A 26,777-nucleotide genomic window follows, 5' to 3' on the forward strand; every position below is an offset into this window, starting at 1 on the left:
AGATAAAGAAACTGAGGCTGAGAAAGATTAAGTAACTCACTGAGGTCACACAGTGCTAAGAGGCAGTAAAGCCAGGATTCAAACCCAGCTCTTAACCACTCACTGTGTCCACTCTCCAAAATTCCCTGTGGTCTTGGGCATGACAGCTAACTGGAGGAGCCAGGTGCTCAGAGTGCATCCTGGGGACCTGCTGGCATTCAGACAGACCTCAGTGAACCTACATACTGTATGACTGGCCCTTGAATCCATGTGAGATGTGCCCAGGGTCTCTGAGAAATGGGGATGAGGGCTGTTCAAAAAACAGCCATTCCTGCTTTTTTGTCCTTGAAAAAAAGGACAAATATTTATACTTTTCAAGTATGAAACTTGAAAAAAATTACAGGCCAGTTGCATGGCTCATGTCAGTAATCCCAGTGCTTTGGGACGCCAAAGTGGAAGAATCAATTGAAATCAGGAGTTCAAGACCAGCCTGGACAACATAGAGAGATCCCGTCTCTACAAAAAAATTAAAAAATTAGCCAGGCATGCTGTCATGCACCTGTAGTCCCAGTTACTCGGGAGGCTGAGGCAGGAGGATCTCTTGAGTCAAGGAGTTTGAGGCTGCTGTGAGCTATGATTGAGCCATTGCACTCCAGCCTGGGTGCCAGAGGGAAACCCTGTCTTAAGATGTCTAAAGAAAAGAGTTAATCATCTCCCTCTCTCCTTGCTTCCCTTCAGCCAGGAAAGCAGGTTGACTCCACTCTTTCTCCACATTCTGTTATAGCAAACAAAAACACACACAAAAACACACCCTTTTTTTTTTTTTTACTTTGCTTTATTGGATTATCTATTTTGTTAATATGGGGTTATCCTGTGCCCAGTACTCTGCAACTGACAGCTTTCATTCAGCTGAGTATCCTGGGCATCCCTGACCGACTAAAAAACAGTCAATTCTTGTTATTTGCTATGGTTATGTTCTATAGAGTCAGTGCGAACACTGAATTAGCAGATGCAGAACCGTCACTCCTCGAGGAAACACAGGGTTGGGTTCCTGCAAGCCTCTGTTCACAACATTTTAATCAGTTGATCACTACACAACACTGTGCTCCGTGTGTTTCCGTTTAAAGACATCTCATGTAATACAGATTGTCGACTCCCGAACGCTGAGCTTGTCTAACACATGCATTTTCCCCATAAGGCACACGCAGCCTCCTCTTGCTTGGCAACACTAGACAGCACCATGCGTGGGGCCATCCAAACGGCAAAATCCCCAATGCAAAGCGCAGAGATGTGAAAAATGTGGTCCAGAATAGATTGTACAGGGACATTTATTTGCAGCACGGGGCAGTGCCTTGCCCAATCCCACCAGTGTTTTGCCACCCCACAGATGTTCTCCAGTGACCGCGAAAGCACCCCGAGCACTGCTTTGGGGTTATAAATAAATATTAGAGAGTAGGCAGATTCAAAAACACAGAATTCGTGAACGATGAGAATTGACGGTATGTCGATTTAAATGTATTTTCTAAAAATCTCCTCATTTAATCTTTTTAGAGGGGTTGCTTATTTTATTTTATTTTGGTAAACAGACAAAAAAAAATATTGGTTACTGAAAAAGGTGGGCGTTTGGGGAACAGTTGAGCTTTCTCTTCTCCCGTTAACTCCCTTTGCCACCTGGTCCCTCGGGCAGCATTGAAGCGGCAGCAACCTGGCTGGTGTCAGGAGTGGCCATGGCTGGGTGGGGGAGGACACAGCTCTTCGGCTCTTCGCAAAGGCACAAGGAAGGCTGACAACTGCCGGGAGCTGACGTGTCCTCAGACTTTCCCACCCGAGGGAGGGAAAGGAGGCCTTTTGTCCTTGTTTTGCAGATGAGGGCATGGAGGTTCTCAGATGTGTCCTGCTCGAGGCCACACAGTGGTGCATGTGGCCAAAATGCCCTGGGCTTGAGCTTCTCAGCTGGAGGCTTCACACCGCATCCATGGAGTCAGGAGCTTCAGGGCCCCTGGGAGCCGAGCCACTGGCAAGAGGGGGTGCTCGGCAAGAGGGGGTGCTCATTTCCCTGCCTGGGTCTCGCTAGAGAGGCAGACCCTGCAGCTAAGAGGAAGTTTCTGAAAGAAATGTGTTTGAATCCTGGCTCCACCTGTGTGACCTTAAGCAACTTATTATTAATACATATCTGCTCTCCCTGGGCCTCAGTGTGCTCATCTCTAGAATGGGAAAGTAATGGCCTCACAGGGGGCTTGTGAGGTTTCGCTGCAGTGATGTGTGCAGATTCCCGGCTTGGAGGAGACTTTGGCAGTGTGCTGACTGCCCCCGCAGGTGGCTGACCCCGCAGCAGGTCAGGTAATGGTAGGACAGGACCAGCGAAGGCGGCCAAATGCCTTTTCTTCATTTGGCCTCACCTCCCGAATGCAGTCTCAAGACAGAGCCTGTTTGCCTGACATTGAGGAGGGATATTGTCCACGCTGAGTTCCCTCTACCCCTGAGCTGGGGCAGCCACGACCAGCCAGACCCCGTCTCATTCCTGGGCACAAGGGTGTAGGGACCCCTGATGGCAGATGCCCTCCACAGACCGGACTGTCCAGCCCTTCATTTTACAGAGGAGACCAATCACTTAGCATTCTTTTGGCTACAAGCACCAGAAACCTAATTCAAACCCATTTTGGCAGACAAAAGGGGAATTTATTGGCACACACAGCGGACTGCAGAACGGGACGAGACGACAGGAACCTGACGTCACCGGGGTCTTGTCTGGCTCCCCCTCCTTCTCTCTGCACATCAGACCAGCTTTCTCCCTGTGACAGGTGCCCGGCGGTGGCAGCACTGACCTTGCATCCGTCAGCTTTGGGACCTGACCTCCTCTTCTGGCCAGTCTTAAAAATTTCAGGCAAAGACTCCGATGGGCCCTGTTTGGATCACCCGCCGCTCTAAGATCGGTCCCTGTGGCTTCGGTGGGCCTGCAGCTCTTTGTGGACCACCTGTGGGAGGCAGGAGTGTGTGCGTTGGGGTGGCAGGCAGTCACACAGACGTGGTCCCCGGAGGAATCAGAGTGGCTTGCGTACACACCCACTTCCAGAAGCCTGTCGCCTGTGGAAGTGGATATTTGGAGAGAGACAATGACTATTCTGTTCTCCTTCCTTTCACTAAAGTTTTAGTTTGACATGCTGTTTTTGAACAGGTAACAAGTGCACAGTTCCAAATTGGAAATCCACAACAGGACTGAAGTCAGAAGTCTGCCCCTTACCGTGTCCCCCCACCCGGAGGCATCCATGGTGTCAGTTTCTGGTTTCTGGGAAGGGCGGGAGTCTCTGGAGCCCCCCTGGGGAGTTTCAGGTGGAGGTGAGGCCGTGCAGATGACTCAGAGCCAGAGTTTGAGGGTCCAATCTGGCCCTGGAGGTGCCTGGCCTCTCTCCCCCACCCTCTCACCCCAGCTGTCTTCCCAGCTGGTCCCTGGAGGGGACCCTCCGTGCCCCTCCTGACTGGGGCTGGGAGGTGTTGACAGTTTCCACAATGCCCTCCCTCCCTGCCCCTGCTTGGTGGAGCTTAGCTCAGATTTGGGGGTTCTAACAAGGCTACGGCCTCCCACGTGCCCAGGTCTCTTCACAGCCCCATCAGACACGGACTGGCATGAGCTAGACCACCTGGAACAGGTAGTGGGCGTCTGGGCTCTGCCAGGTATGTGTCCCTGACCCGCTCAGGAGGCTCCGAGGAAGATGAACTGGAACAGCCAGATGCCGCCAACCTCCGCAGTTAAGGGGTAAGGAGCCCCGTGTTGGCGGGTCAGGGGTCACCTTTGCTCTCTGACCCTTGGCAGGCTATGCGGCCCTGGGTCCTGCCTGCCTTTCAGACACTGAGTCTCTCTGCCAGCCATGGAGCGGTGACTGATCCCCGTCTTCTCTTCCTGTGGATTCCTGACTTTCGTACTTTGCCCAAGGCCCTACACTGGGCGTACCCCTTGTCTGGGGCCACCAGGCTTCACTGGATGAGCTCCTCTGTCTGCCTGGCCCAGGCCTGTTCACCTGCCCTCTCGCACGTCTTTTGCTTTTCAAGATGCTGCTGGTCCCTGCGCTGCAGCAATTTAGGTGTGAGCTGAGGAGTTCAGCCCCTCCTCTCTGTGGCCTCTCAAGTCCTGGGAGTGGGGTCAGAGGTTGTTGGTGGTTTGCTGGCAGTTTTATGTTTGTTTGTATGCTTTTCTGAGACAGGGTCCCACTCTGTCCTCTGGGCTGGAGTGCAATAGTGTCATCATAGCTCACAGCAACCTCAAACTCCTGGGCTCAAGCGATTCTTCTGCCCGTGCCCCTGAGTAGTTGGGACTACAGGCATGCACCACTGTTATTCTATTTTTAGTAGGGACGAGATCTCGCTCTTGCTCAGGCTGGTCTCAAACTCCTGACCTTGAGCGATCCTCCTGCCTCAGCCTCCCAGAGTGCTAGGATGACAGGTGTGAGCCACCGCACCTAGCCCGACAAGACTGTTTAGGGCAGCCCAATTCTACGTGTCACTCTCTAGTCACTGGCTTCATGTGTGGTGGCAGCAATGGGGGTAGCTGTAGGATCACAGGTGTGGTGGTGTGACCTTGAAGCATGTCACCCTCTGCTTCTACCCCTCTAGCCCTTCCAACCTTTTTTTTTTTTTCTTTTTTTTTTTTGGAGACAGAGTCTCACTTTGTTGCCCAGGCTAGAGTGAGTGCCGTGGCATCAGCCTAGCTCACAGCAACCTCAAACTCCTGGGCTCAAGCGATCCTTCTGCCTCAGCCTCCCGAGTAGCTGGGACTACAGGCATGTGCCACCATGCCTGGCTAATTTTTTCTCTATATGTTAGTTGGCCAATTAATTTCTTTCTATTTATAGTACAGATGGGGTTTCACTCTTGCTCAGGCTGGTTTCGAACTCCTGACCTGGAGCAATCCGCCCACCTCGGCCTCCCAGAGTGCTGGGATTACAGGCGTGAGCCACCTCCCCAGCCCCAACCTTCTTTATTCACCTACGTAGAACCTTGTATCACATCTCTTTTGAAATAACCAGACTTGAAATAACCAGACTGTTTCCTGGTTCCCGCTCTGAACTCTGATGACGCAATGGGTACGGAGGTGAGAGAGAAATGTATTCTCCCTGGAGAGATTCATTGGTTCATTCAACAAATATTGATTGGGCAGCCCCTGTGCTGGGTGCTGGGGACAGAAGAGAAACCAGGCACAGCTCCTGCCCTCCAGGAGCTCAGGCTGTGGCTGGGGGAGAGCTGAGGATTGCAGTCCACGTGATTCGTGCTGAGGTGCAGCGGGATCCCAGAGGAAGGTGCTGGAATCAGGTAGGTTCCATTGCAAGAAGCAGAGACCTTTCCAGATATTCTAATTAGAATGAGGAAATTTGGTATTTACAAATCTCTGGAAGGGCTGGAGGGTGGGTTCTCAGTGGAGTCTCCAGAATGACTCCCGAACACCACCGACTGGCACTCTAGAAAAGCATCCACCCCGTCACTGTCATGGCCATTCCGGGGACTCCTGACTTTGTGTCACTGTCCTGCTCGGAATGTTGTGGGGAGAAGTTCCCCAGCTTCCAAGGCTGGGATGGCCTGCCAGCCTCGTCACTATGTGGTGCTACAGCCACTCCAGTGACTCTGGGCATCTTGTCCTCTGAGATGAGAATGGCCATAGTCCCTTTTCATGATTCCTGAAAGAGTGGGGACGCATTGTCACCGCCTGATTTGTGTCACTCCTATTGGCCAAGCCACACTTCATTGGTGTTTGGTTTTCCTCAAGCCTGGCAGGCCCACGGCTACCGTGGTTCAGGCACCTGGCTCTAGCCGCTGTGGCCAGGGGAGCGTGGCCAGATTCCCGGGGAGGGGGGCCTGCAGGGTGGCAGGCCCTTGTGAACCTCCTGGCAGGATTTTGTGGCTGCCGACACCACCAGGCAGTTTATGCTTAGATAGTAAAGCTGATATAATCACAACTGACCTCTGCTACCCAGAAGTCTTTCTGGAACAAAGCAGGCAGTAAATAAACAAACACAGACCAACCCAAAGTTGAATGGCACTTTACAATGACCAAACACGTCTGTCATTTTTCCTGAAGGACAAAAGACAGACTCTTCTCCAAACCCTGACAATTAAAAGCAAAAGCAACATGGCTTTCATCTCAAGTGTTAGCTCTTGATAAATAAAGGAAGAGCAGTGGTTTGTCATTTCGCTGCAGAAACTGCTGGAGATGGGCTTGGCAAATAAGAGAAAATGGTCATCAGGAAGTGAGCACACAAGAGGGACCCTGAAGGAGTAGGCTGTGACCCAAGGGCCCTTAGCCAGCAGCAGTGATATAGGAGCAGCACCAGCAGTGCCTGGCATACAACTGTGGAACAGATTCTCAAGCTGCATGGCCAATGTGTGCTGCATAGTGCAGTTGTTAAGATCCTTGCCCCTAGAGCTGCTCTCCCTGGGTTCAAATCCCAGTCCTACTGCTTCCCAGCAACAGGGCTTTAAGCGAGCTGCTTCACCTCTATGTGCTTCAGCTTCCTCATCAGTAAAAGGGGGTAGTAATGGCACCCCTATCCAAGGGTCAGCGTGAGGACTAGTGTGATTGACGTGTGTGGTCCCTTAGGACAGGACCTGGCAGCTAATAAGGATCGGCCGTTATTCCAGGCTCCAGCATAAACTGTGGGATAAGAAGTCAGCGCCTATGGGAATTTACAGCAGTGGAAGGGGCAGGTTTCTTAAAAAAAATCAGCATTTAGTTACAATTGAGATACATGCTTCCAAAGTACAGAGTGTTTTGATTAGAACAGAATCCTAATGAGCTTTGACTGTTGCTATGTAGGGGGACAGGTCCAGGGATTTGTGAGAAAATGTACCCATTTCTCAGGTATTACCATTAGACTTTTCTAGAAGGATGTCGGGGAGCTCCCGGAAAAGGAGAGCAGGAAAGTGGAGGAGCTCAGAAAGGCCTGGAAACAGGGGACAGCTTGGCAGGAAGGACCCATGCTTTCAGCTACTCTCCCTCAGCAGGAATCAATACCATTTTTGTCCCTGCAGAAGATTCTAATTCCAGGGTGAGGGCACCAGGCTGGCCTGAAGTCGCCTATGAGGAGAACAGCATCTTGCTGGACATCTCCTGAGACAGAATCTCGGACGTTCCCCCGTGGGCACCAGGCAGGCCCAACAACAGCATCCCTGTGGAGGGACCATTAGGCCAGGGGTTCTTGGCTTTCGTGTGCCTTAGAACAATGTTTTTAAATGTATAAAACACACCGGATTTTAGGACAACAATGACATTGAAATATTAGAAAGAGCAAATAGGTGACATAATAGTATGTGTGCTTTCTTTTTTTTTTTTTTTTTTTCAAAACACAGTCACAACTTCTATATGCTTTCTTTTGTTAACTCTTTAAATAACAGGGTCTAGCGGTGGCCTAGTAACCACTGTTACTTTGAAGTACAGAAGAGCGTGAACAATATTGGAAAGTTCTGTAGCAATTGTAATGTCACAAAAATATCTGTGATTGCTGTTGGGGACAAAGTCACAGGTACTGCTAACGCCACCAAGGTTGGCTGCCGAAGCTCATAACTGAAGGACATGCTAAATTTCAGTAAGCGATTAGAAGAACTAAAAATGAAAATGTTTTCCCCACTCAGGGACTCCCTGATTTAAGCTCGAGAGCCTCTCCTTCTGGCATTTTGTGTGAATGTCAAAGTTTACGTGAAAAGAAAACCCATTACAAAATGGTGAATTTCTGGTTGATTCGATTTTTTTTGCCAAAACCAAAAAAAACGAGGAAACGCCGTGTGTAAATTAAGTACACACTAGAAAAGCGTATGGAAAATATTTCGTACTTAAAGAAAAGGGAACTACGTGGAGGGGCCGGGCCCAGCGCCCCTCGGCCCGCGGCTTCTCTCCGCCTCTCGGGCGGGCGGGCGGGCGTCAGCCCTGGGGCGGCCGAGCGCGGGACTCGCAGCCGGCTCCCGAAAGACGCCGCCGGTCGGTCCAGGTGTCGCGGCGCACGACGCGCCGGCCGGGCCTTGGCTGCTGACTTCCGTGAGGCCTGGATGGCCTTCCTCGCCCGCTGTGTGGCCTGCGGTCGGTGCCAAGCGTCTCTGAGTCCCCTTTCCTCACCCGCGCGCGCGGCCGGCGTCCCTGCTCGGCTGCTCTCGCGGCCCGCTGCGGTCGCCCCCGCGGCGCAGGGCGCGGTGGGAGCACCCGGAGCCACACAGGCGGGCGCGGGGACTGGCGACGGCGCGGGGCGGGCAGATTCGGGTTCGAAGGCAGCGTTTCCGCCCCTCAGAACCGCCTGGGACGAGGACAGGCAGCCCGGGGTTGGCCAAGGAGGGAACTCAGCCGTTGCCTCCTACCCATTGATCATAAATCGGAATTTCCGCGTCGGACCCCCATCCCTCTCCACCGTCTGCCTTTCAGAAGCGTGTCCGCGCGCGCGGGGGACCCGAAGGCGAGCAAGCTTGCAGGGACGTGCTGGGCGTGACGTGTGGGAACCGTTACTTCTGCTGCTCTAGGTGTTGCCATATCTCAAAATGCGGTGGATATAAGCGACAAAGTTCGCACTGTCCCAGGATTTCATTTGAGTGGGAATAAACCAAAAAGTTGAACACCTCCTCTCCGCGACCGCGGCAGGACTCGAACCTGCAATCTTCTGATCCGAAGTCAGACGCCTTATCCATTAGGCCACGCGGCCGCCTACTGACCAGGTCTTTTGAGCAACCCATAAAATATTACTACAGGCCCCAGCTACCTCGGGACCAATCCACCTGCTCTCTGAGCAGGGGAGGTTGGACCTTGGTTCCGGCGTTCCGCAGGGAGGGCCCACCCGGAAGTTCCCCGTTCTCCCCCCGCTGGCGGACCGCTCCATTGGCGGCCCTCCTATTGGCCGCGCTGGGAGTCTCCCGCCTGCCTCTCGGGTAGCCGCGGGACCGAGCTGGGTGCAGACGGGAAGTTGCGGCTGCCAGCTAGGCGGACTGGTCGGGTGGAGGCCACACGCCACCCCGAGGCTGCGTAGGCCGCGCGAACGGGGACACCGCGTCGTTGGCCTGGGGTCGGGGGAACCGCAGACCGGGAAGCGCCGGGCGGACCGAGGTTTCCGGCGGGTTCGGCGCGGGGGCGGCCAGGTCGCTGAGCGGCGGCGCGGCCCCTCCCTCTCCAGTCAGGGAGCGGGCCCGGAGCAGGGCGGCGTCTTGTCCCAGGGCGCACCGCGGCGCCGCCTCCGGGTGCCGGCGGGCGGCCGGGCGTGTGGGGGCGGCCGTAGACGCCCCCTGCAGGGCGCCCTCGGCCCGCTGGGCACGGTCCCGCGTGGGTGGGGGCCCCGGGGACGCGGCCTGTCTGGCAGGTTCGAGTCCGGGCACGGGCACCTCTCGGCGCCAGGCCCTTGGGTCGCGGCGGTCGCGGTAATGGCAGCCACCGTTTGCCAGGCGCTTGCCGAGGGCAGGGTCGCTCGACGTATGCTCCGTGTCACCCAAATAAGTAGTCCTGCGTGACGGGTAGAATCCGTATCCCCATTTCACAGAGTAGGATATTGGGGCCTAAGGAACTTGCCCAAGGTCACGCAGCTCGTGAGAGCCAGAGCCGGGGTTCAGACCTGAGTCGTCCTGCTGCAGAATCTGTGCTCTTAACCGCTGCCTTCGGCTCCCCCAAGTTCTCCGATGAACCTGCGTGGACCTCAGTTTCTTCAGGAGGGGTATTGATGTTCCCCAAGGTGGTTTGAGGCTTCACGGAAACTACCTAAAGTGCCTGGCGCAGTGCCTGGGATGCAGTCAATGCTCTGGAATGGTGACTGTTTATACAACGCGTGGTACGTATGTAATAAGTAACACTTTGTATCGTCTATCTCCTTTAGGGTTTGTGGCTGGAAAGCAGGCATGGTCAGACCCATTTCACTGGCAGGAAAACAGAGACAGGACGTGTCTCTCTGCAAGTCTTTCATCCAGTAAAAGCAGCCAAGCTGGAGCCCAAAGCCAGGTGTTCTGACTCCCAGCGGGGGGCTCCCTGCACCAACCATGAGTCGCCTGCTTTGGAAGAAGGTGGCCGCCGCCACCGTCGGGCCAGGGCCAGTTCCAGCTCCAGTGCGCTTGGTCTCCGTCTCCGTCCCCGTCTCCAGCGACGGGCAGCAGCAGCCGCAAGTGCAGTCCTCGGAGGGCGGGCAGCTGCGGCACAACCCGTTGCACATCCAGATGCTCTCGAAAGGGCTGCACGAGCAAATCTTCGGGCACGGAGGGGAGATGCCCGGCGAGGCCGCAGTGCGACGCAGCGTCGAGCACCTGCAGAAGCACGGGCTCTGGGGGCTGCCAGCCGCGCCCTTGCCCGACGTGGAGCTGCGCCTGCCGCCCCTCTACGGGGGCAACCTGGACCAGCACTTCCGCCTCCTGGCCCAGAAGCAGAGCCTGCCTTACCTGGAGGCGGCCAACTTGCTATTGCAGGCCCAGCTGCCCCCGCAGCCCCCGAGCTGGGCCTGGGCGGAGGGCTGGACGCGGTACGGCCCCGAGGGGGAGGCCGTACCCGTGGCCATCCCCGAGGAGCGGGCCCTGGTGTTCGACGTGGAGGTCTGCTTGGCAGAGGGAACTTGCCCCACGTTGGCGGTGGCCATATCCCCCTCGGCCTGGTAAGTAGGGGCTGGGGACAGGGGACTTTCACACGCATGGGGGCACAGCTAGTTTGTTTCAGTGAACATTTACTGAGATCCTGTTATGTGCTGGGTGCTCATCTGGGGACTGCTGATGTGGTGGTGACCTAAACAAGCTTGACCCCTGCTTCCGTGGGACTCTCTCTGGTAGGAAGATACAGGCAGTAAACAAACATCCCAGTAAATGTTAGGTGGTGCTAAGGGCCAGGCAGAGAATCAGTAGATTATTATACTTGAGACCTACCATGAGACCACTTGAGATCACTATGATTTGGTGCCTTTACCCCCTTCCCCAGATAGCTTCATGAGAAGTTAGTCAGAAAAGACATTTGAGCAATGTTTCTATGCGGGGATGCTATTGGTTATTTCGAGCCTGAGGAATCTCCCTTTTGTGGGACTGTCCCAGGTAGTACAAGACATTTATCCCTAGCCAAACCAAATCCCCTCCAGCGTTTCCAAATACCCGTTGGAGGTGGCACCCCCTCCACCACCGCTAGCTGAGAAACATTGCCTCCTTCCCCTAGCCTTCCATGCAGGCATTTTGTCCCAAACAGGTGTATCCAATCTCTCTTTTCTTTTTAAATAACTTTCTAAGTGCTACCTAAGTTTCTTTTTCAAACAATGATGGCAGTACTGTTTCTCCCCTTTTTTATTCTTCATTCCAGGATTAAAATACTATTTACAACCTTAATGCTTTCAGGCATGGCCAGCAAAAAAGTTGGCAGTTTCTTTATTCCTATTGGAAGCTACATCTTTGTAAAGAAAGCTGCGAAATGTTAAATATGCAGTTGAAAATGGTGAAAACATGGCTAAATAGATAAGGTAGGCATTAATGGCTGAAAAGAGCAAAACTAGATGATTCTGCATTGATTGAGTTCCAATTACTAAGAATCACAGTACTTATTGTGTAACTTGATGGTCAGAATAAAGGGGAATGCCGGCCATCATTTGTAAAGATAAAGTAGGCTTTGGTGGCGGAAAGAAAATTTGGAAACCAGCGACAAGAAAGATTTGTTTTTTGATCTGTTGGTCATTTTTTGGCCAAATTACCTAAAGTCCCTTTTCTTTTCTCTTCCTCCTCCTTCCTCTCCTAACTGGTTATCTCTCCTTTCCCTCCCTGTCCCTCCCATTCTGCCCTCATTCTCATTCCATTCTTGCCCATGGCATGGGGGCATTGCTTAGTTTGCCAGATGGCAGAAGTCATTACTAAGGCCTGGGCTCATGCTGGGACCCTCCTCCTGAGGGTCTGACTGTGGTGGGTGGGGTGGGGTGCCAGATGGTACCCCCATAACAGTCCACTTTGAACCTGGGTACGCCCCTGCCACATGGCCATGTAACATTAGGTACCTGACCAGCCTACAATTTCCAGAGGAGAGTGAAGCCTTGGATGGGCTCCCACAAGGCAGCTTCCCAAAAGCCATTGGTAAGGGCTTTCTTTGGTTATCAGGCTAGAGGGACAGCACTCAGCCCATGTCAGAATGTATCTATGATTCACATGAAAACTGTAGGATAATGGCATGGGTTCCAACTCATCTTAAATCTAGCAAGGGGCTTGCCTTTTGGCTTTCTTTTTTATCACAATTAAGTTTATAATAAGTAGGCTTCATGCATAGCTGTAGACCTGCATCTTGACACCAGTGTGGCTTTTTATTTATTTATTTTTTTGAGACAAAGTCTCACTCTGTTGCTCGGGCTAGAGTGCCGTGGTGGCAGCCTAGCTCATAGCAACCTCAAACTTCTGTGGGCTCAAGCGATCCTCCTGCCTCAGCTTCCCGAGTAGCTGGGACTACAGGCATGTGCCACCATGCCCAGCTAATTTTTTTCTCTCTATATATATTTTAGTTGTCTAGCTAATTTCTTTCTATTTTTTTAGTAGAGACAGGGTCTCGCTCTTGCTCAGGCTAGTCTCGAACTCCTGAGCTCAAACCATCTGCCTGCCTCAGCCTCCCAGAGTGCTAGGATTACAGGCATGAGCCACCTTGCCCGGCCTGTGGTTTTTTATTATAATTAAAGTCCCTGTCCTCACCATAGCCTTGACTATGTGGCATCTTTAGCCTTCTTCTGTGTTATCTTCAAGGGCCTTGACATGCTGAATTGAAAAGGTGGGGGGCTTTGGCCCCCTGGCATATTCCCACCATTCAGAGTGTGAGTTAGATTTGCCAGATTTAAAACTAGGAACTTCTTTTTGCTTTCCCTTTGAAAGAAACTAGTTTTATGTTTGTTGAATCAGTTGGGGCAGATACTCCCTTTTCCTTTCTGTAAAGGTTGCAGGAGCTCCTCTGCAGCTGTGCTGTCCACACATGTGGCCTCGTCACTCACTTTGATGCCAAGCCGGCTTGACTCTTTGGAACAGTCTAGTTTGCAACAGGCGTTTTCTCACTGGCCATTCCCCGACACTTAGTCTTGTGGATTTTGAGCAAACTGTAGCCTTTTCCTGAACCAGTGTCAGGCCCCCAACAGGCAGAATTCATCCCTGTCCCCCTACCCCAACCCTAGCACATGTGCATATATTTTCTCATTCTGGTACTTTCCCTGGTCTCTCCCTGAGGGTAGTAGCTTCTACAACGTGCGTGATTTGCTCTTTGTCCTTCAGAATCTTTTCAGCTGTTAGATGATTCATCCTGTACATGTATGCAGCATTTGTCTTTTTTTTTTTCTTTTTGCCACTTCAATTTAAAAAAAAATCTTTCTTTTGGGTTCTATTATTATTGTCTGTCTCGTTTACTAGCACCTTGGACATGAACTGTTTCATGCCTATAGACACAAGGGGTTGGTATGTTTATAGGACACCTCAGAGGCAGACATGGACTCAGTGAACACTGGGCCTAACAAACACCCCGATGGCCCATGCTAAATTTTTAGCCTGCATGTGGCTCCCGTTACTGTAGCACTTAGGCCCATTTTTATCTGTGGAAGTTTAAAGAAGCTTTTATAGCCCCTGACCCCCAACATACACCCCCCCACTCCACCTGACCTCTATCTCTTCGAGGGTTAGGAGCACCCCTTGGTCTCTCTTGTGTCCCCAGCTGCTAGTGTAGGAGCTGGCATGTGGTGGTAGGTGTGCAGTGGGTGTTGCGGAGCTGAGGTTTAATGCCTCCATGGGGAACCTGCCTGCCTCTCACCTCCTTCAGGTATTCCTGGTGCAGCCGGCGGCTGGTGGAAGAGCGTTACTCTTGGACCAACCAGCTGTCGCCGGCTGACCTCATCCCCTTGGAGGTCCCTGCCAGTGCTGGCAGCCCCACCCAGAGAGATTGGCAGGAGCAGTTAGTGGTGGGGCACAACGTTTGCTTTGACCGAGCCCATATCAGGGAGCAGTACTTGATCCAGGTAAGGTTCCTGGGGCCAGTGGCAGGGTCTGGTGTGGGGTGGGCTAGGAGCTGCGTTCTCGGTGCCTAGGGAAGACACTGCTTTCCTGGCTGGTGTCTCCATTCTCTTCACAGCAGCCACCTGTTGCAGGGCTACTTGTTGACTAGTTCTGTCTCTAATATTTGTATGCAGCTGTACTGTCCCCAGTACAGGACCTGAGTCCTGATAGAGTAATAACGACCCTTATCTCTTTGTGGTACTTAGAGCTTAGCATGGGTCTAAGCCACAACCTAGGGTCACATCCTGCCTCGGCCACTGATAGGTCACTGATAAGCCTGGTGAGCTCTTTAACATCTGTAAGCTGAGCCTAATTCCGTTTTTTATAATAAGAGATAACAAGCTACCTCACAGGATCATTAGGAGGGTTTGAACAACACATACATGTCAAGAGCTCCAAACTGAGCCCGGTTTGTAGTAATGGCAGTTCTTAATTTTATGGAAAGTGCTTTGCGTTTTATCTTCAAGACAGCCCTAGGAGAAAGGCAGGACAGGGGAAAGCAACCTTAGCCTGTAGCTGAGGGTGCTAAGGCTCAGATAGCCTTGTTGACTTGCCCAGGGCCATAGAGTTTGTCAGTGGCAGGGCTAGGGCTGGGGACCAAACCCCAGAGCTCTGAAGGCCTTGTTTTGGCTGCTCTTAGCCAAATTGCTCATAGCTGGTACTGGAAGCTGGGAAGGACTTGCATGTTGGGATTGAGCCAGGCCTGCACCTTCAGTGGTCGCTAGGATTTGGGAGGGCAGGCCCCTTCCAGGTTGCAGGGCAAGCATGAGCACGGTGAAGGCTCTGCATTTCTTGTTGGAGGTGGTGTGCTGGGAGGGGGTGCTGTGTGAGGAGCTGTGGCAGGTCTGGGGGTCAACACACTGAAGCAGTGGTAGGCTGGCCCAGAGCGGCAGTCTCCCTCCTTCCCTATCCTCTCCTCCTCCTCCTCTGTCTCCTCCTCAGGGCTCTCGCATGCGCTTCCTGGACACCATGAGCATGCACATGGCCATCTCAGGGCTAAGTAGCTTCCAGCGCAGTCTGTGGATAGCAGCCAGGCAGGGCAAGCACAAGGTCCAGCACGCCACACAGAGAAGCCGCAAGTCCCAGAGGAGAGCCAGCGGCCCAGCGGTGAGAGCTTACTGTGGGTGGGCAGGAGCCCGGGTGCTTGGGACCCACTCACCAGCCTGCCTGTCTGCCTGAGGCCAAGCCAATCTGCCGTATCCCTTGCTCTGGCCCCAGATCTCGTCCTGGGACTGGCTGGACATCAGCAGTGTCAATAGTCTGGCAGAAGTGCACAGCCTCTATGTGGGGGGGCCTGCCTTAGAAAAGGAGCCTCGAGAACTGTTTGTCAAGGGCAGCATGAAGGACATCCGTGAGAACTTCCAGGTACGGTGCTGGAGAGGGACTCTGGGAGATGGCTGTGGCAGACCCCTGGCTGAACTCAGGGAGATACAGCTGCCAGGCCTGACTTTGAGGCCTGGTGCTGGTAGTGGGATGGCTGCCCACCCTGCACCTTCCTGTCACCTTGTGCCAGGACCTGATGCAGTACTGTGCCCAGGACGTGTGGGCCACCTTTGAGGTTTTCCAGCAGCAGCTACCACTCTTCTTGGAGAGGTGAGGGGGAGCCCATGTGGGACTCTCGGGGGCTCAGTGGGTTCCTCGGAGCTGGGCCTGCTGCAGTCAGGGGGTGCAGGTTCTTTCTCAGGCTGGGGACCTTAAGCTTTTCTAGGCTGAAAGAATGGAGCCCCTCTCTGTCCAGTGGTGTCCGCTGGGGCTCTGGATTTGATTTCCACAGAGGCCCTGGAGGGGAGAACCGAGGGTTTGTGCTTGTGTTCCATGGGCATAGTCCTGGTTCACTCTGCACCTTCTCTGAACTCACGTCCTGAGCCAACAAGGGCTTCTCATCCATCCTGCTTATGTGTATCAGTGAGTTAGTCTATGACGTCAGTCATGAGCATCAGCCAGACATTGTTAAAATCTTGATGTTTGTATCCTACTCATTTGCCCTTGGGCAACTTACTTAGTTTCTCTGAGCCTCTGTGGTCTCACGTCTCTGAGCAACATGTACAGATATGCAGTTGGCTCTTGCATAGGGTGGAGGTTAGGGGCACCAGCCCCTTTGCAAACATTTGGGCGTAACTTTTGACTCCCCTAGGATTTAGCTACTAGTAGCCTGCTGTTTACCAGAAGTGCCCTTAGTGATAACATAGTGATAACTTAGTGATAACAGTTGATTAATACATATTTGGTGTTATATATATCATATGCTGTATTACCATGAAGTAAGCTAGGAAACATATTTTACTACTTATTAAGTGGATCATCATAAAGATCATCATTCTTGTCTTCATGTTGTGTAGACTGAGGAAGGTTGGTCTTGCTGTCTCTGGGGTAGCAGAGGCAGAAATAAATCAGCACATAAGTGGACCCATGCAGTTCAAATCTGTGTTCAAGGGTCAGCTGTCCTACTCTAGTTGTGAGGTCCATATATGATCATTTGTATGTATGGGGCTTTTCGTACAATGCCTGGCACGCAGTCTTTACTCAGCAGTTGTTGGCCATTCTTATTTTTGTGATCTATAATTCTCACATTATCCCTGAGGATGTGATGATATGGTTTCCATTTTATAGGAGAAGGAACGGAAGCTCAGAGAGATGAGGTGACTTACGCAGGGCTAGGTAGCAGCGGAGCTGGGATTAAATCCCTGTGTTTGACGTTAGAGCTGTGCCGTGGGGGTGTTGGGCTGAGGCTTGCCAGACTGACTCAGGGATTGGGCCAAAGCCTTGCCTCCTGTGAGTATTTGTGGCAGCTCTTGCTGTTTGCCCCCAAGGTGTCCCCACCCGGTGACTCTGGCTGGCATGCTGGAGATGGGTGTCTCCTACCTGCCTGTCAACCAGAACTGGGAGCGTTACCTGGCAGAGGCACAGAGCACCTATGAGGAGCTCCAGCGGGAGATGAAGAAGTCGCTGATGGACCTGGCCAATGACGCCTGCCAGCTGCTCTCAGGAGAGAGGTAGCCAGGCCTTGGGTGGGCAGGATCTAGGCAGGGGATAGGCAGGTGGGAGGCTGGGCCTTTGGCCTGGCCTTAGCCCTGTCCTAGTGGACTGGCTCTGCAGGTACAAAGAAGATCCCTGGCTCTGGGACCTGGAGTGGGACCTGCAAGAGTTTAAGCAGAAAAAGGTTAAGAAAGAGAAGAAGAAGGAGCCGGCCACAGCCAGCAAGCTGCCCATCGAGGAGGCTGGGGCCCCTGGAGGTCCCATGGATCAGGAAGGTGGGGAGCATGGGTGGGAGGTGGGACAGGGCTGGTCCCTGGGAAGGTCTTAGGACCCAGGGGGCTTTGGAAGGTGTTGCTCCAGCTTTCTGGAGATGAGCAGGTGGGAGTAGGTCTTTCTGAGAGTTCCTTCTCCTGGTCCTGATTGTCATCCCTACTCCACACAGACCCTGGGCCCCCCAGTGAGGAGGAAGAGTTTCAGCGAGATATCATGGCCCGCACCTGCTTGCAGAAGCTGAAAGCGACCACAGAGCTTCTGCCCAAGCGGCCCCAGCATCTCCCTGGACACCCTGGGTGAGCCTCGTCTTCCCGCCTGTGCCATCCTCGGGACACCTGGTCTGGGCTCCAGCACAGAGGTGGTGTGCGTGTGTGCTGTGTGCTTGTTTGTCTGCTGCCGTTTGTCTACTCCACCTGCCCATCCTACTCTGGTTCACGTCGGCCCGCTGGCTTCTCAGACGCACTCAGTACGGGGCCCCAAGCGCCTGCTGTGTGCAGCCCACGCGGCCACAGGCGAGGGCGCAGCTCCTCCTTTCCACTAGTCCCTTTCTCCCGCAGGGAGCCAGGCGTGCAGCCCGCGCAGCTGGTAATGTCCATGGTGAGACGCAGGGTGTGCGGTGTCAAGGCAGTTCTGACTCTAGGGGAATCAGGGAAGGCTTCCTTGAGGAGATGGCCCTTCATTTGCGCCTCTTGGCATGGCAGAGATGAGAAAAAGGCAGCCAGTGTGAACAGTAGGGTGCCGACTTTGTACCTGCATAACCCTGGGAGTGAGTGCCTTGGTGGCCTCACCCTGGTCTCAGCCCTGGCGAGCAGCCTGTGAGAGACGGAGCTCAGGGACTGGTGTGGCTCTGGAGCAGTGGGGAGGTCTGATGGACGGGTGGGGCAGAGCTGCTCCCTTCTCTGGCCAGAGTCACCCTGGATCCAGCCCTGGGCTAGGGTATGCTTGCATGTCCTGGCTTCTGACTTGTCCACTGAGACTGACTTAAGGTCTTTCCTTTTGAGATATTCTATGGGATTACATGGGGGTCCTTGCCAAAGCACCCCAGAGGAGAGGATGGTGACCGTAGGCTAGGGTCACCAGAAAGCCTTGGAGGGTGGATGGGGCACATGATGGTAGAGAGAACCTCCCCCCAGCAGTTCTCCCCCTACCACTGACATTGCTGTCTTCCTGCTGGAACATAGGTGGTACCGGAAGCTCTGCCCCCGGCTGGATGACTCTGTGTGGACCCCGGGCCCCAGCCTCCTCAGCCTGCAGATGCGGGTCACCCCTAAACTCATGGCACTGACCTGGGATGGCTTCCCTCTGCACTACTCAGAGCGCCATGGCTGGGGCTACCTGGTGCCTGGGCGGCGGGACAACCTGGCTAAGGTGACAACAGGCCCCACCCTGGAATCAGCTGGAGTGGCCTGCCCCTACAGGTAGGGAAGGGGAGGAAGGGGCTGTAGCCTAGGGACCCCTTCTGGCTGGAGAGGGTCAGCTCAGGCTAGCAGGAAGAGCTTGGGTCTAAAAATCTGGGTTCTAGCCCTTTTTCCCATGGCTCCCTTTCCCCTCTGGGCCCCAGAGCCCTGGTGGGACATTGAGATGGTTGGTGAGCGGGGAGGACCAAGGCCCCACTTTTGGGCCCGTGGCACAGCTGCCTTCGTGGGGGCGTGCAGAGGGAAGTCAAAGGGGAGGTGGGCTTTTTTTCCTCTTTTGAGTGTATTGAGAGCTCATGGGCCCAGGCACTGTGTTAATAAACTTCTTACAGTGTTTCCCTCATTTGTTGTAGCATGGTTATCCTCACTTTATAGCTGAGAAAGGCCTGGGGAAGTCAATTGACTTACAGGCGTTGGGAAGCCATGGCACTTGCAGTGGCCCAGCTCTGCAGGGCTGGCTGAGTCACTTGTGGGGCCTTTGGAAGGGAGGGACTGAGATTGACCTTCCTCCTTTCAGCCGGAAGGTGGGTGAGCGGCAGGAGTGAGCCGGGGCTGGGCTCAGGGTCCTGACTTCCCACTGCTGGGCTCCCAGAGCTGCTCTTGAGGAAGTGGCAGCTCTGTGGTGTAAGAAGAGCTTGGGTTTGAGTCAAAGCAGGCCTTGAAGCCCAGCCTGCCCCCAGTGCGCTGTGTCATTTTCGGTTTGTCACTCCTTGTCCAAAAACCAGGGAACATGCCGCCCACTTCTGCCTCAGAGCTGATTCTGAGGACTAAACAGAGGGAACTGTGGAAGGCCCCCAGCCAGGCCTGGCCCGGAGCGGGCATCTTGTAATCAGCGGCTGCTGCTGCTGTTCTCTGCGCAGAGCCATCGAGTCCCTGTACAGGAAGCACTGTCTCGAACAGGGGAAACAGCAGCTGGAGTCCCAGGAGGCAGGTGTGACTGAAGAGTTCCTGCTCAGTGACAGTTGTGACATATGGCAGACGGTGAGGGCAGGCTCACCAACCTGAGCTCTGGGGAATGGGTCTCTGTTCTCCCAGGGAAGGGGCAGCCCTTTTGGGTGGGAGGCTGGCGACTGGTTGTTGGAGTACCCTGCAGGGAGGGGGCTGGTGGATTTGGGCCCACCCAGGCCTCTGTTTCACTCCTTGGGTCCCTGGGCCCATCCAGGTGGAAGAACTGGGCTACTTAGAAGTGGAGGCCGAGGCCAAGATGGAGAACTTGAGAGCTGTGTTTCCAGATCAACCCTCGGCCCTGGTGAGTGAGGCTCTTGCTTAGGGGTTCCCTGGGTGGGTGCTGGGCAGCAGGGGCTTCCTTTTGCCCCTGTAGCTCTTGCCCACCAGAGTTCCCTAGGTGGGGTTGGAGATGGTGCCCTATACCCCTGGGTGGCCCCACACATCATGGAGGCCAAGGAGGAAGCCTGAGACCTCATGGCCATCCTGCCATTTACCTGCTCACGGTTTCAGGCCCTTTTCCCACCTCCCGCCCCATGGCCCTTGCTGAATGCAGGTGCTGGAGCAGGGCCTGATCTAGGTGTGTGGGCCCCACAGCCTGCTGCTGGTGGCCCCAAGGCCAGCCAGCCCACCTATCACCATGGCAATGGACCTTACAATGATGTGGATATCCCTGGCTGCTGGTTTTTCAAGCTTCCTCACAAGGTGTGTGCCCTGGTTCATGGGCTGTCCTGTGTTCAAGGCCCACAAGCGGGCCTCCAGAGTGACTCAAACTGGGAAACTCCTTTTTTGCACAAAGGACAGTAGTAGTGGGACAGAGAGATTTCAGGCAAATAGCCTTGTCTCTGAGTTTTTGTTTTCCTTTTGAAAAGTGGGTGGTGAGGGGCATGGTGGCATTTAAGTGTCTGGCACATCTGGTACATGATAGGTCCTATTGACTGATCTGTTATAGGGGAGCCAGGTTTGCTTGTGTCTGAGTGTCTTAGTCCTCTGTGCGTGCGTGTGCACCTGTGCACGATGTATTTGAGGATGTGCCCCAGGCTGCTTGAGGTTCTGGGCTCAGTGTTGAGGGGCCCAGGTGCTCATGTTGGTTCCCCACCCAGAGATCTGCCACCTACTTCCAGCCCGTTCCCTCTCCAGGATGGTAACAGCTGTAATGTGGGCAGCCCCTTTGCCAAGGACTTCCTGCCCAAGATGGAGGATGGCACCCTACAGGCTGGCCCAGGAGGGGCCAGTGGGCCCCGTGCCCTGGAAATCAACAAAATGATTTCTTTCTGGAGGAATGCTCATAAACGCATCAGGTGGGCCACCGTGGGAGGGCAAAGACAAGCTTTCCTGGACTCCTTGTCAGGTTTCTGCAGTCCTGGGACTCCTTTCCCCCTTTACCCACCCAGGGGCCCCTGACTCAGCCCGAGCTGCCACAAAGGGACAGTCCAGCTACCATGGTCTGGAGGCCTGGCTACTTCTTGTCCTGGTGCCCTGGACCTTGGGAAAGTCTCTCTCCTTCTCCAGCTTCAGTTTCCCTGTTTATGTAAAAATGATGGTGCTGTAGGACCCTGACGGCCCCTCAGCTCTAAGGGAACTCCTTGGTGTAACTGCTGGAGCCGTGGGGTCTGGCCGAGGACCTTGGGGCTGTGAGCTCTTTTGGGGCTGGAAGCTGGGTCTAGTAGTCTGGGAATGGCAAATGGATTCATTTTGAAGGCCATATCTAAGCTGGTTGTAGCCACTAGTACACTCTTGTGAGCAGACCGCTGTGATGGGTGCTGAAGCCAGCCCCATCACTGCTTCCCAGTGTGGGAAGCAGCACCTCAGGGATACCCTGGGGAAGAGGCAGGAGCTGCCTCAGAAGTCTGGCCAGGCCCAGAAGGCTTAGCCCCTGGTTGGCATGTCGTAGGGCCCCAGGTCTCGCCCCGAGTCGAGTTAGTGAGGCTGGGCACCGAGGGAGCACAGCAGCCCTGACTCTGGGCAGGTGGGCCATGTGGGATGGGGTGGACTCTGCTTCCCACGGCTGTGCTGAGCCTTGGCCTGTCTGTCCCCACAGCTCCCAGATGGTGGTGTGGCTGCCCAGGTCAGCTCTGCCCCGTACTGTGACCAGGTATGGCCCGCTGAGTGGTTGTGGGGATAGAACTGAGTGGGCATGAGTCCTATGGCCAAAGCAAGCTGCTGAGACCCACTCTTCTCCCTCCAGGCACCCTGACTATGATGAGGAAGGCCGCTATGGGGCCATTCTCCCCCAGGTGGTGACTGCCGGTACCATCACACGCCGGGCTGTGGAGCCCACATGGCTCACTGCCAGCAATGCCCGGGTACGTGTCCTCTGCATCTGTGGCCCCTGCTTTTCTCTCCTAGGTCTCCAGAAACGGAGGTCTTAGAGGGCAAGGTACATGAAAAAGAGCTTAAGATCTGGGTCAAGCAGGACTCCAGTTCAAATCTGGTTTCATGAGTATTATCTAGTCCTTTAGCAAATGTATTTTGGGCACCTGCTTCTGGCCTGACAGTGACAGGCAAAGTAGCCACAGTTGTCATAGAGTTTAGATGAGGGGCCTGCCATTGGACCAGGCTTAGAGATTCTCTTTCACCCCCGTTGCTGGTAAGCAGCCATTTCTGGAACTGTGGAGTTTGGAGCAGTGCTGTCTGGCATTCCCTAAAGCCATTCCCTCAGGACAGGCCCTAGCACTTTGTCAGTGAACTCTGGCTCTAGGAACAGGGCAGGAGGAATCTCACTTGGGTATCTGGGTGGGCCTGACCTCACTCTTCTCACAGCCTGACCGAGTAGGCAGTGAGTTGAAAGCCATGGTTCAGGCTCCACCTGGCTACGTGCTTGTGGGTGCTGACGTGGACTCCCAGGAGCTGTGGATTGCGGCTGTGCTTGGAGACGCCCACTTTGCCGGCATGCATGGTGAGCAGGGGAGGGTGGAGGCAGCCTAGCCCCTCAGGGCCTAGGGCTGGGGAGAATGTTTCTGACCTTTCTCACTTCTGCCTCCTTGTCCTCTAGGCTGTACAGCCTTCGGATGGATGACACTGCAGGGCAGGAAGAGCAGGGGCACTGATTTACACAGTAAGACAGCCACCACAGTGGGCATCAGCCGTGAGCATGCCAAAGTCTTCAACTACGGCCGCATCTATGGGGCTGGGCAGCCCTTTGCTGAGCGCCTACTAATGCAGTTCAACCACCGGCTCACCCGGCAGGAAGCAGCTGAGAAGGCCCAGCAGATGTATGCTGTTACCAAGGGCCTTCGCCGGTGAGGTCCCTCTCCCAGCCACGTTAACGCCCAGGACCTCAGGCCTGCTTTGTTCTTTCCTGCTCCTGTCTTGTTCTCTCTTGTCCACTACGTGAGCCCTCACCTGGCCCCTCTCCCTTCATGCTTCTAAGCCTTTAGGGGATAGGCATGACTCCAGGGTGGTCTTGCAAATAAGAGTGAGGTGGTGTGTGAGCACTCCTAGCTCAGGGTGTGGCACAGAGGAGGCACTCCTATGGGAATGATGGTGTGAACTACCTCCAGGTATCGGCTGTCGGATGAGGGCGAGTGGCTGGTGAAGGAGTTGGACCTCCCTGTGGACAGGACTGAGGATGGCTGGGTTTCCCTGCAGGATCTGCGCAAGATTCAGAGAGAAGCCTCAAGGAAGTAAGAACCTTCTGTGTGTTAAGGATGGGAGAGGGGTCTGGCCCCAGAAGGGCTGGGATGCTTTTGTTTAGTCGAGATGCTGAAAGACAAAGCCTGTCTTCTCTTTGTTCTTGGTCTTCCAGGTCCCGCTGGAAGAAGTGGGAAATGGTTGCTGAACGAGCGTGGATGGGGGGCACAGAGTCAGAAATGTTCAATAAGCTGGAGAGCATTGCCACATCTGACGAACCGTGCACCCCGGTGCTGGGCTGCCGCATCAGCCGAGCCCTGGAGCCCTCAGCTGTCCAAGGGGAGGTGTGTTGCTACTGTTGAGTATGGGGAGAGAGGCACAAGAACAGGGCCAGGCTCCCTCTGGGCCTCACTCACCAATGTGTGCAAATAGACCGGAGTGGAGCTTTTCCTGGGGCCCCCAGGCCATTGCTTATCCCAGAGTTAACTGGTGGGCGGCAGGGCCCCTCACCTGTGCCCACCTTCCTTTCCAGTTTATGACCAGCCGTGTGAATTGGGTGGTGCAGAGCTCTGCTGTGGACTATTTACATCTCATGCTTGTGGCTATGAAGTGGCTCTTTGAGGAGTTTGCCATTGACGGGCGTTTCTGCATCAGCATCCATGACGAGGTTCGCTACCTGGTGCGGGAGGAGGACCGCTACCGCGCTGCCCTGGCCCTGCAGATCACCAACCTCCTGACCAGGTACGCGGGGCCCATGGCCTTTCTGGCCCGGCCATGTGCTCCTGTGTGGGGCTGTGGGGAGAGCCACTTGAGCCAGGCCGAGCAGTTGTGAGTTTTACCCCCACCCCCAAAATGAATGTTTCAGCTTTTATTTCTAATTTTTAAAAAATTGATAAAAGTTCTATAAAGATTGGCCTCAGTTTTTAAAAAAGATTTCTTGGGTTTGAAAATATCATATACCAAGACTAGATAGCTGAGGTAGTCACAAGATCAGGGGAGTTGTTCCAAAGAGTAGTCCTCAATCTGTGTTCCCCTAGGAACACATCTGTTTTGAAATTAAAATGACAGAAGACTTTCTCAATTCATAGAAAATTGAGATGTTTTTCTTTCACCCATAAATGTTTTCTTAAGTGCCAAAAGTTTGTTTTTCTGACTGCTAACAGAAAACATTGTTAATGGGGAAACTCAAATGTGATTTAAAAAATATATATTTTATATATTGAATTGTATTTTCTTGTAGTCAAATTCCTAGTTCATATGGAAGAATTAAATGATATTACTGTTTCATGTTGCTCTGCCACTCAGAACCAGTTTGGGAACCATGATCTATCCTGAGTAATGGGTAAATAACAAATGTTTATGATATTCAACATTGTCACCATTGCCCTCTTAATCATCTCCTGGGGGTTATGCTTAACAAAGCTAACAAAAAGTCCTCATTTATTCTTCAAACTCTGGCCCAATAATGGAAAGTAATTTTTTTATATTAATAAAATGTACCAAACTGGAAAAAAAAAGTGTGTGTTGAGTCTATATATAATTGCATTTCAGTATGCCAGAGGGAGGTCAGGCTGCTGAAGGACAGTGCTAGCCCTTCGACTTTCTTGGCTTAGCTAAGTGAACAGAGGGGCACTGGCCCCGGGGAAGCCCTGCTCTAAAGGATACGGGGTCATTGTCTTGGAGTGATGAGTCTGTGTTCACAGCAGGGACATGGCTGTGAGAGGAGATTGGGTCTCTTTCAGGTGCATGTTTGCCTACAAGCTGGGTCTGAATGACTTGCCCCAGTCAGTCGCCTTTTTCAGTGCAGTTGATATTGACCAGTGCCTCAGGAAGGAAGTGACAATGGATTGTAAAACCCCTTCCAACCCAACTGGGATGGAAAGGAGATACGGGATTCCCCAGGGTGAGCACAACACATTTGTTTCTTCATTACACATAGGATGGGAGGTAGACTAGAAAGTGGTCTTAGAAAACAGGAAGCTTGGGGCCCCAGAGAAGAAATCCACTCTTGGGTCATGCTATAATTTTGGCTCTTTCAGTTTACAAGGTGCCCTAGGTCCACAGTGAATATGATAGTTGTCAAAAAGGCATGTATGTTTCTAAAAGGCTGTTCATAGTAAATAAAAACATCAGAGCTTCAAATATTTCACCTACACCTGTCCCCCACTTCAACCACAACAGAAATGTTTACTATTAGAGGATTTATTGTATAAAGTCAAAGTGCATTCTTAGGTAAAACAAACAACAAAAACCAAACCTGTGCTTTAAATGCCAAGATGAGTAAATCAGAAAGCTTATTTTCCATTTAAAATGTATCTAAGATAAACTTTTTTTATACAAAAAGAAAACACCCTCCTAACATGTTACATTATTGTTCCTGGCGATCAATTCTCAACCCTTTTACCCTCCTTTTTGACATAAACGTTAAGTTTCTTTTCTCACTTCTGAGCTCTCCGTTACAGTTCTTGAGGCATCCTAACCAGTTTGCACTATCTTTCAGGTGAAGCGCTGGATATTTACCAGATAATTGAACTCACCAAAGGCTCCTTGGAAAAATGAAGCCAGCTTGGACCATAGCTCTGCCTGGAGGCTCTGTATTTGCTCCTGTGGAGCTTCATCGGGGCGGTGCAGGCTCCCAAACTCAGGCTTTCAGCTGTGCTTTTTGTAAAAGGGCTTGCCTAAGGCCAGCCATTTTTAAGTAGCAGGACCTGCTGAGAAGACTCCTTCTAACTGAAGGTGTAGTTGAATTCAGTGGGCTCAGAACCAAGATGCCAACATTGGTATGGGCACAGGACAAGGGGCATTGTTGAAAGCAGAAGCCCCAAAGTTCACATTAACTCAGGCATTCATTTCTTTTTTCCTTTTCTTCTTGGCTGGTTCTTTGTTCTGTTCCCCGTGCTCTGATGCAGTGCCCTAGAGGGGAGAGAAGTAATGCTCACACAACGTGATGTGCCGAGGCAGTGGAAATAAAAAAACAAAAACCCTTTATCTTCTCACCAAAGCCTGTGTTAGTCATGCTTTTCCCCCTTTCTCACTCGTGGTAGGTAATTATGTTGAGGGGAGGCCTCCAAAGTAGAGTAGGGCAGTGCCAACTCCTTCCCTCAGGAGTTCTGTTAACTGAGGAGACTCGTGGGACGAGAGAATGGAGGAGCAGCAATAGGCATCAAAATGCTACATGACCCTTCTGAACTTAAATGCCAAGTAGGTGAAGGGAATGGACGGGCCAGGTGCATTAGGGCTTGGAGAATGATAATCTAGATAGAGAATGTAGGTTGAAAAGTTTCAAGAAGTAAGAAATCCAGGGCATTTTATGTAAACTTCCACTTTTGAAGTGGGAGTGGGTTGATTTGTTACTTTTATCTTAGACAAACCTAAGATGATAACATTTTTAGGTGCCCGAGGTAAGGAAACATTGAGCTCTGCTTCAAGGATGCTGCAGGGATGTCGAAGGAAGCCTTACCTAACTAGTGAGAGTGGTCCTTTGAGGGCATGATATAAAAAGTAAACTGGTTTCTGAGCCTGACTGCTCTAGCTGGTCATCGTCCAATGGTTTAAAAGATAACGGGGGAAGGACACAGCAAAAACATTCTTTCATTACCACCCTCTTTCTGGAAGTGTCTAACAAAAATTTGTACAAGTTTGGGC

At 52.9% G+C, this 26,777-nt stretch overlaps 2 protein-coding genes and 1 non-coding gene across 5 annotated transcripts in view; 1 reads left to right on the forward strand and 2 right to left on the reverse strand.

Moving 5' to 3' along the window:
- Positions 1-8,575: 8,575 nt before the first annotated feature.
- On the reverse strand, positions 8,576-8,648 carry TRNAR-UCG (transfer RNA arginine (anticodon UCG)). Its single transcript has one exon. It is a non-coding gene; the product is annotated as a tRNA-Arg (tRNA).
- Positions 8,649-9,114: 466 nt separating this feature from the next.
- Positions 9,115-25,769, forward strand: POLG (DNA polymerase gamma, catalytic subunit). 3 transcript variants are annotated; one of them, XM_076004756.1, is made up of 22 exons: positions 9,116-10,565; positions 13,718-13,913; positions 14,893-15,057; positions 15,169-15,315; positions 15,464-15,543; positions 16,761-16,943; positions 17,047-17,201; positions 17,369-17,495; positions 18,381-18,617; positions 19,475-19,595; positions 19,777-19,863; positions 20,073-20,264; positions 20,700-20,860; positions 21,601-21,654; positions 21,748-21,865; positions 22,323-22,458; positions 22,555-22,801; positions 23,063-23,185; positions 23,308-23,476; positions 23,665-23,873; positions 24,875-25,035; positions 25,633-25,769. In XM_076004756.1, exons 1-22 carry the CDS (start codon positions 9,964-9,966, stop codon positions 25,689-25,691), a joined length of 3,729 nt encoding a protein of 1,242 aa, XP_075860871.1. In that variant the 5' UTR covers positions 9,116-9,963; the 3' UTR covers positions 25,692-25,769. The 3 variants fall into 3 exon arrangements, with proteins under 3 accessions (XP_075860873.1, XP_075860871.1, XP_075860872.1); XM_076004757.1 differs by having other exon boundaries at positions 9,117-10,565; positions 20,157-20,264; XM_076004758.1 differs by lacking the exons at positions 24,875-25,035; positions 25,633-25,769 and adding an exon at positions 24,438-24,857 and having other exon boundaries at positions 9,115-10,565.
- Positions 25,770-25,831: 62 nt separating this feature from the next.
- Positions 25,832-26,777, reverse strand: part of FANCI (FA complementation group I) — a 74,453-nt gene continuing 73,507 nt past the window's right edge. The window contains exon 38 of the mRNA XM_012788882.3: positions 25,832-26,045. Coding sequence (XP_012644336.1) covers positions 25,971-26,045 — 75 coding nt within the window. The 3' untranslated portion in view covers positions 25,832-25,970. The remainder of the gene's footprint in view (positions 26,046-26,777) is intronic.

The sequence above is a fragment of the Microcebus murinus genome, chromosome 7 (genome assembly GCF_040939455.1).
Source record: "Microcebus murinus isolate Inina chromosome 7, M.murinus_Inina_mat1.0, whole genome shotgun sequence".
Lineage (NCBI taxonomy): Eukaryota > Metazoa > Chordata > Mammalia > Primates > Cheirogaleidae > Microcebus > Microcebus murinus.

What these genes read in the sequence shown, in the direction of transcription:
- POLG (XM_076004756.1), top strand. Translation starts at nt 9,964, where the DNA reads ATGAGTCGCCTGCTTTGGAAGAAGGTGGCCGCCGCCACCGTCGGGCCA. An exon ending in ACATCCGTGAGAACTTCCAG is followed by an intron (nt 15,316 to 15,463) that starts GTACGGTGCTGG and finishes ACCTTGTGCCAG; the next exon opens with GACCTGATGCAGTACTGTGC. An exon ending in ATCACCAACCTCCTGACCAG is followed by an intron (nt 23,874 to 24,874) that starts GTACGCGGGGCC and finishes GGTCTCTTTCAG; the next exon opens with GTGCATGTTTGCCTACAAGC.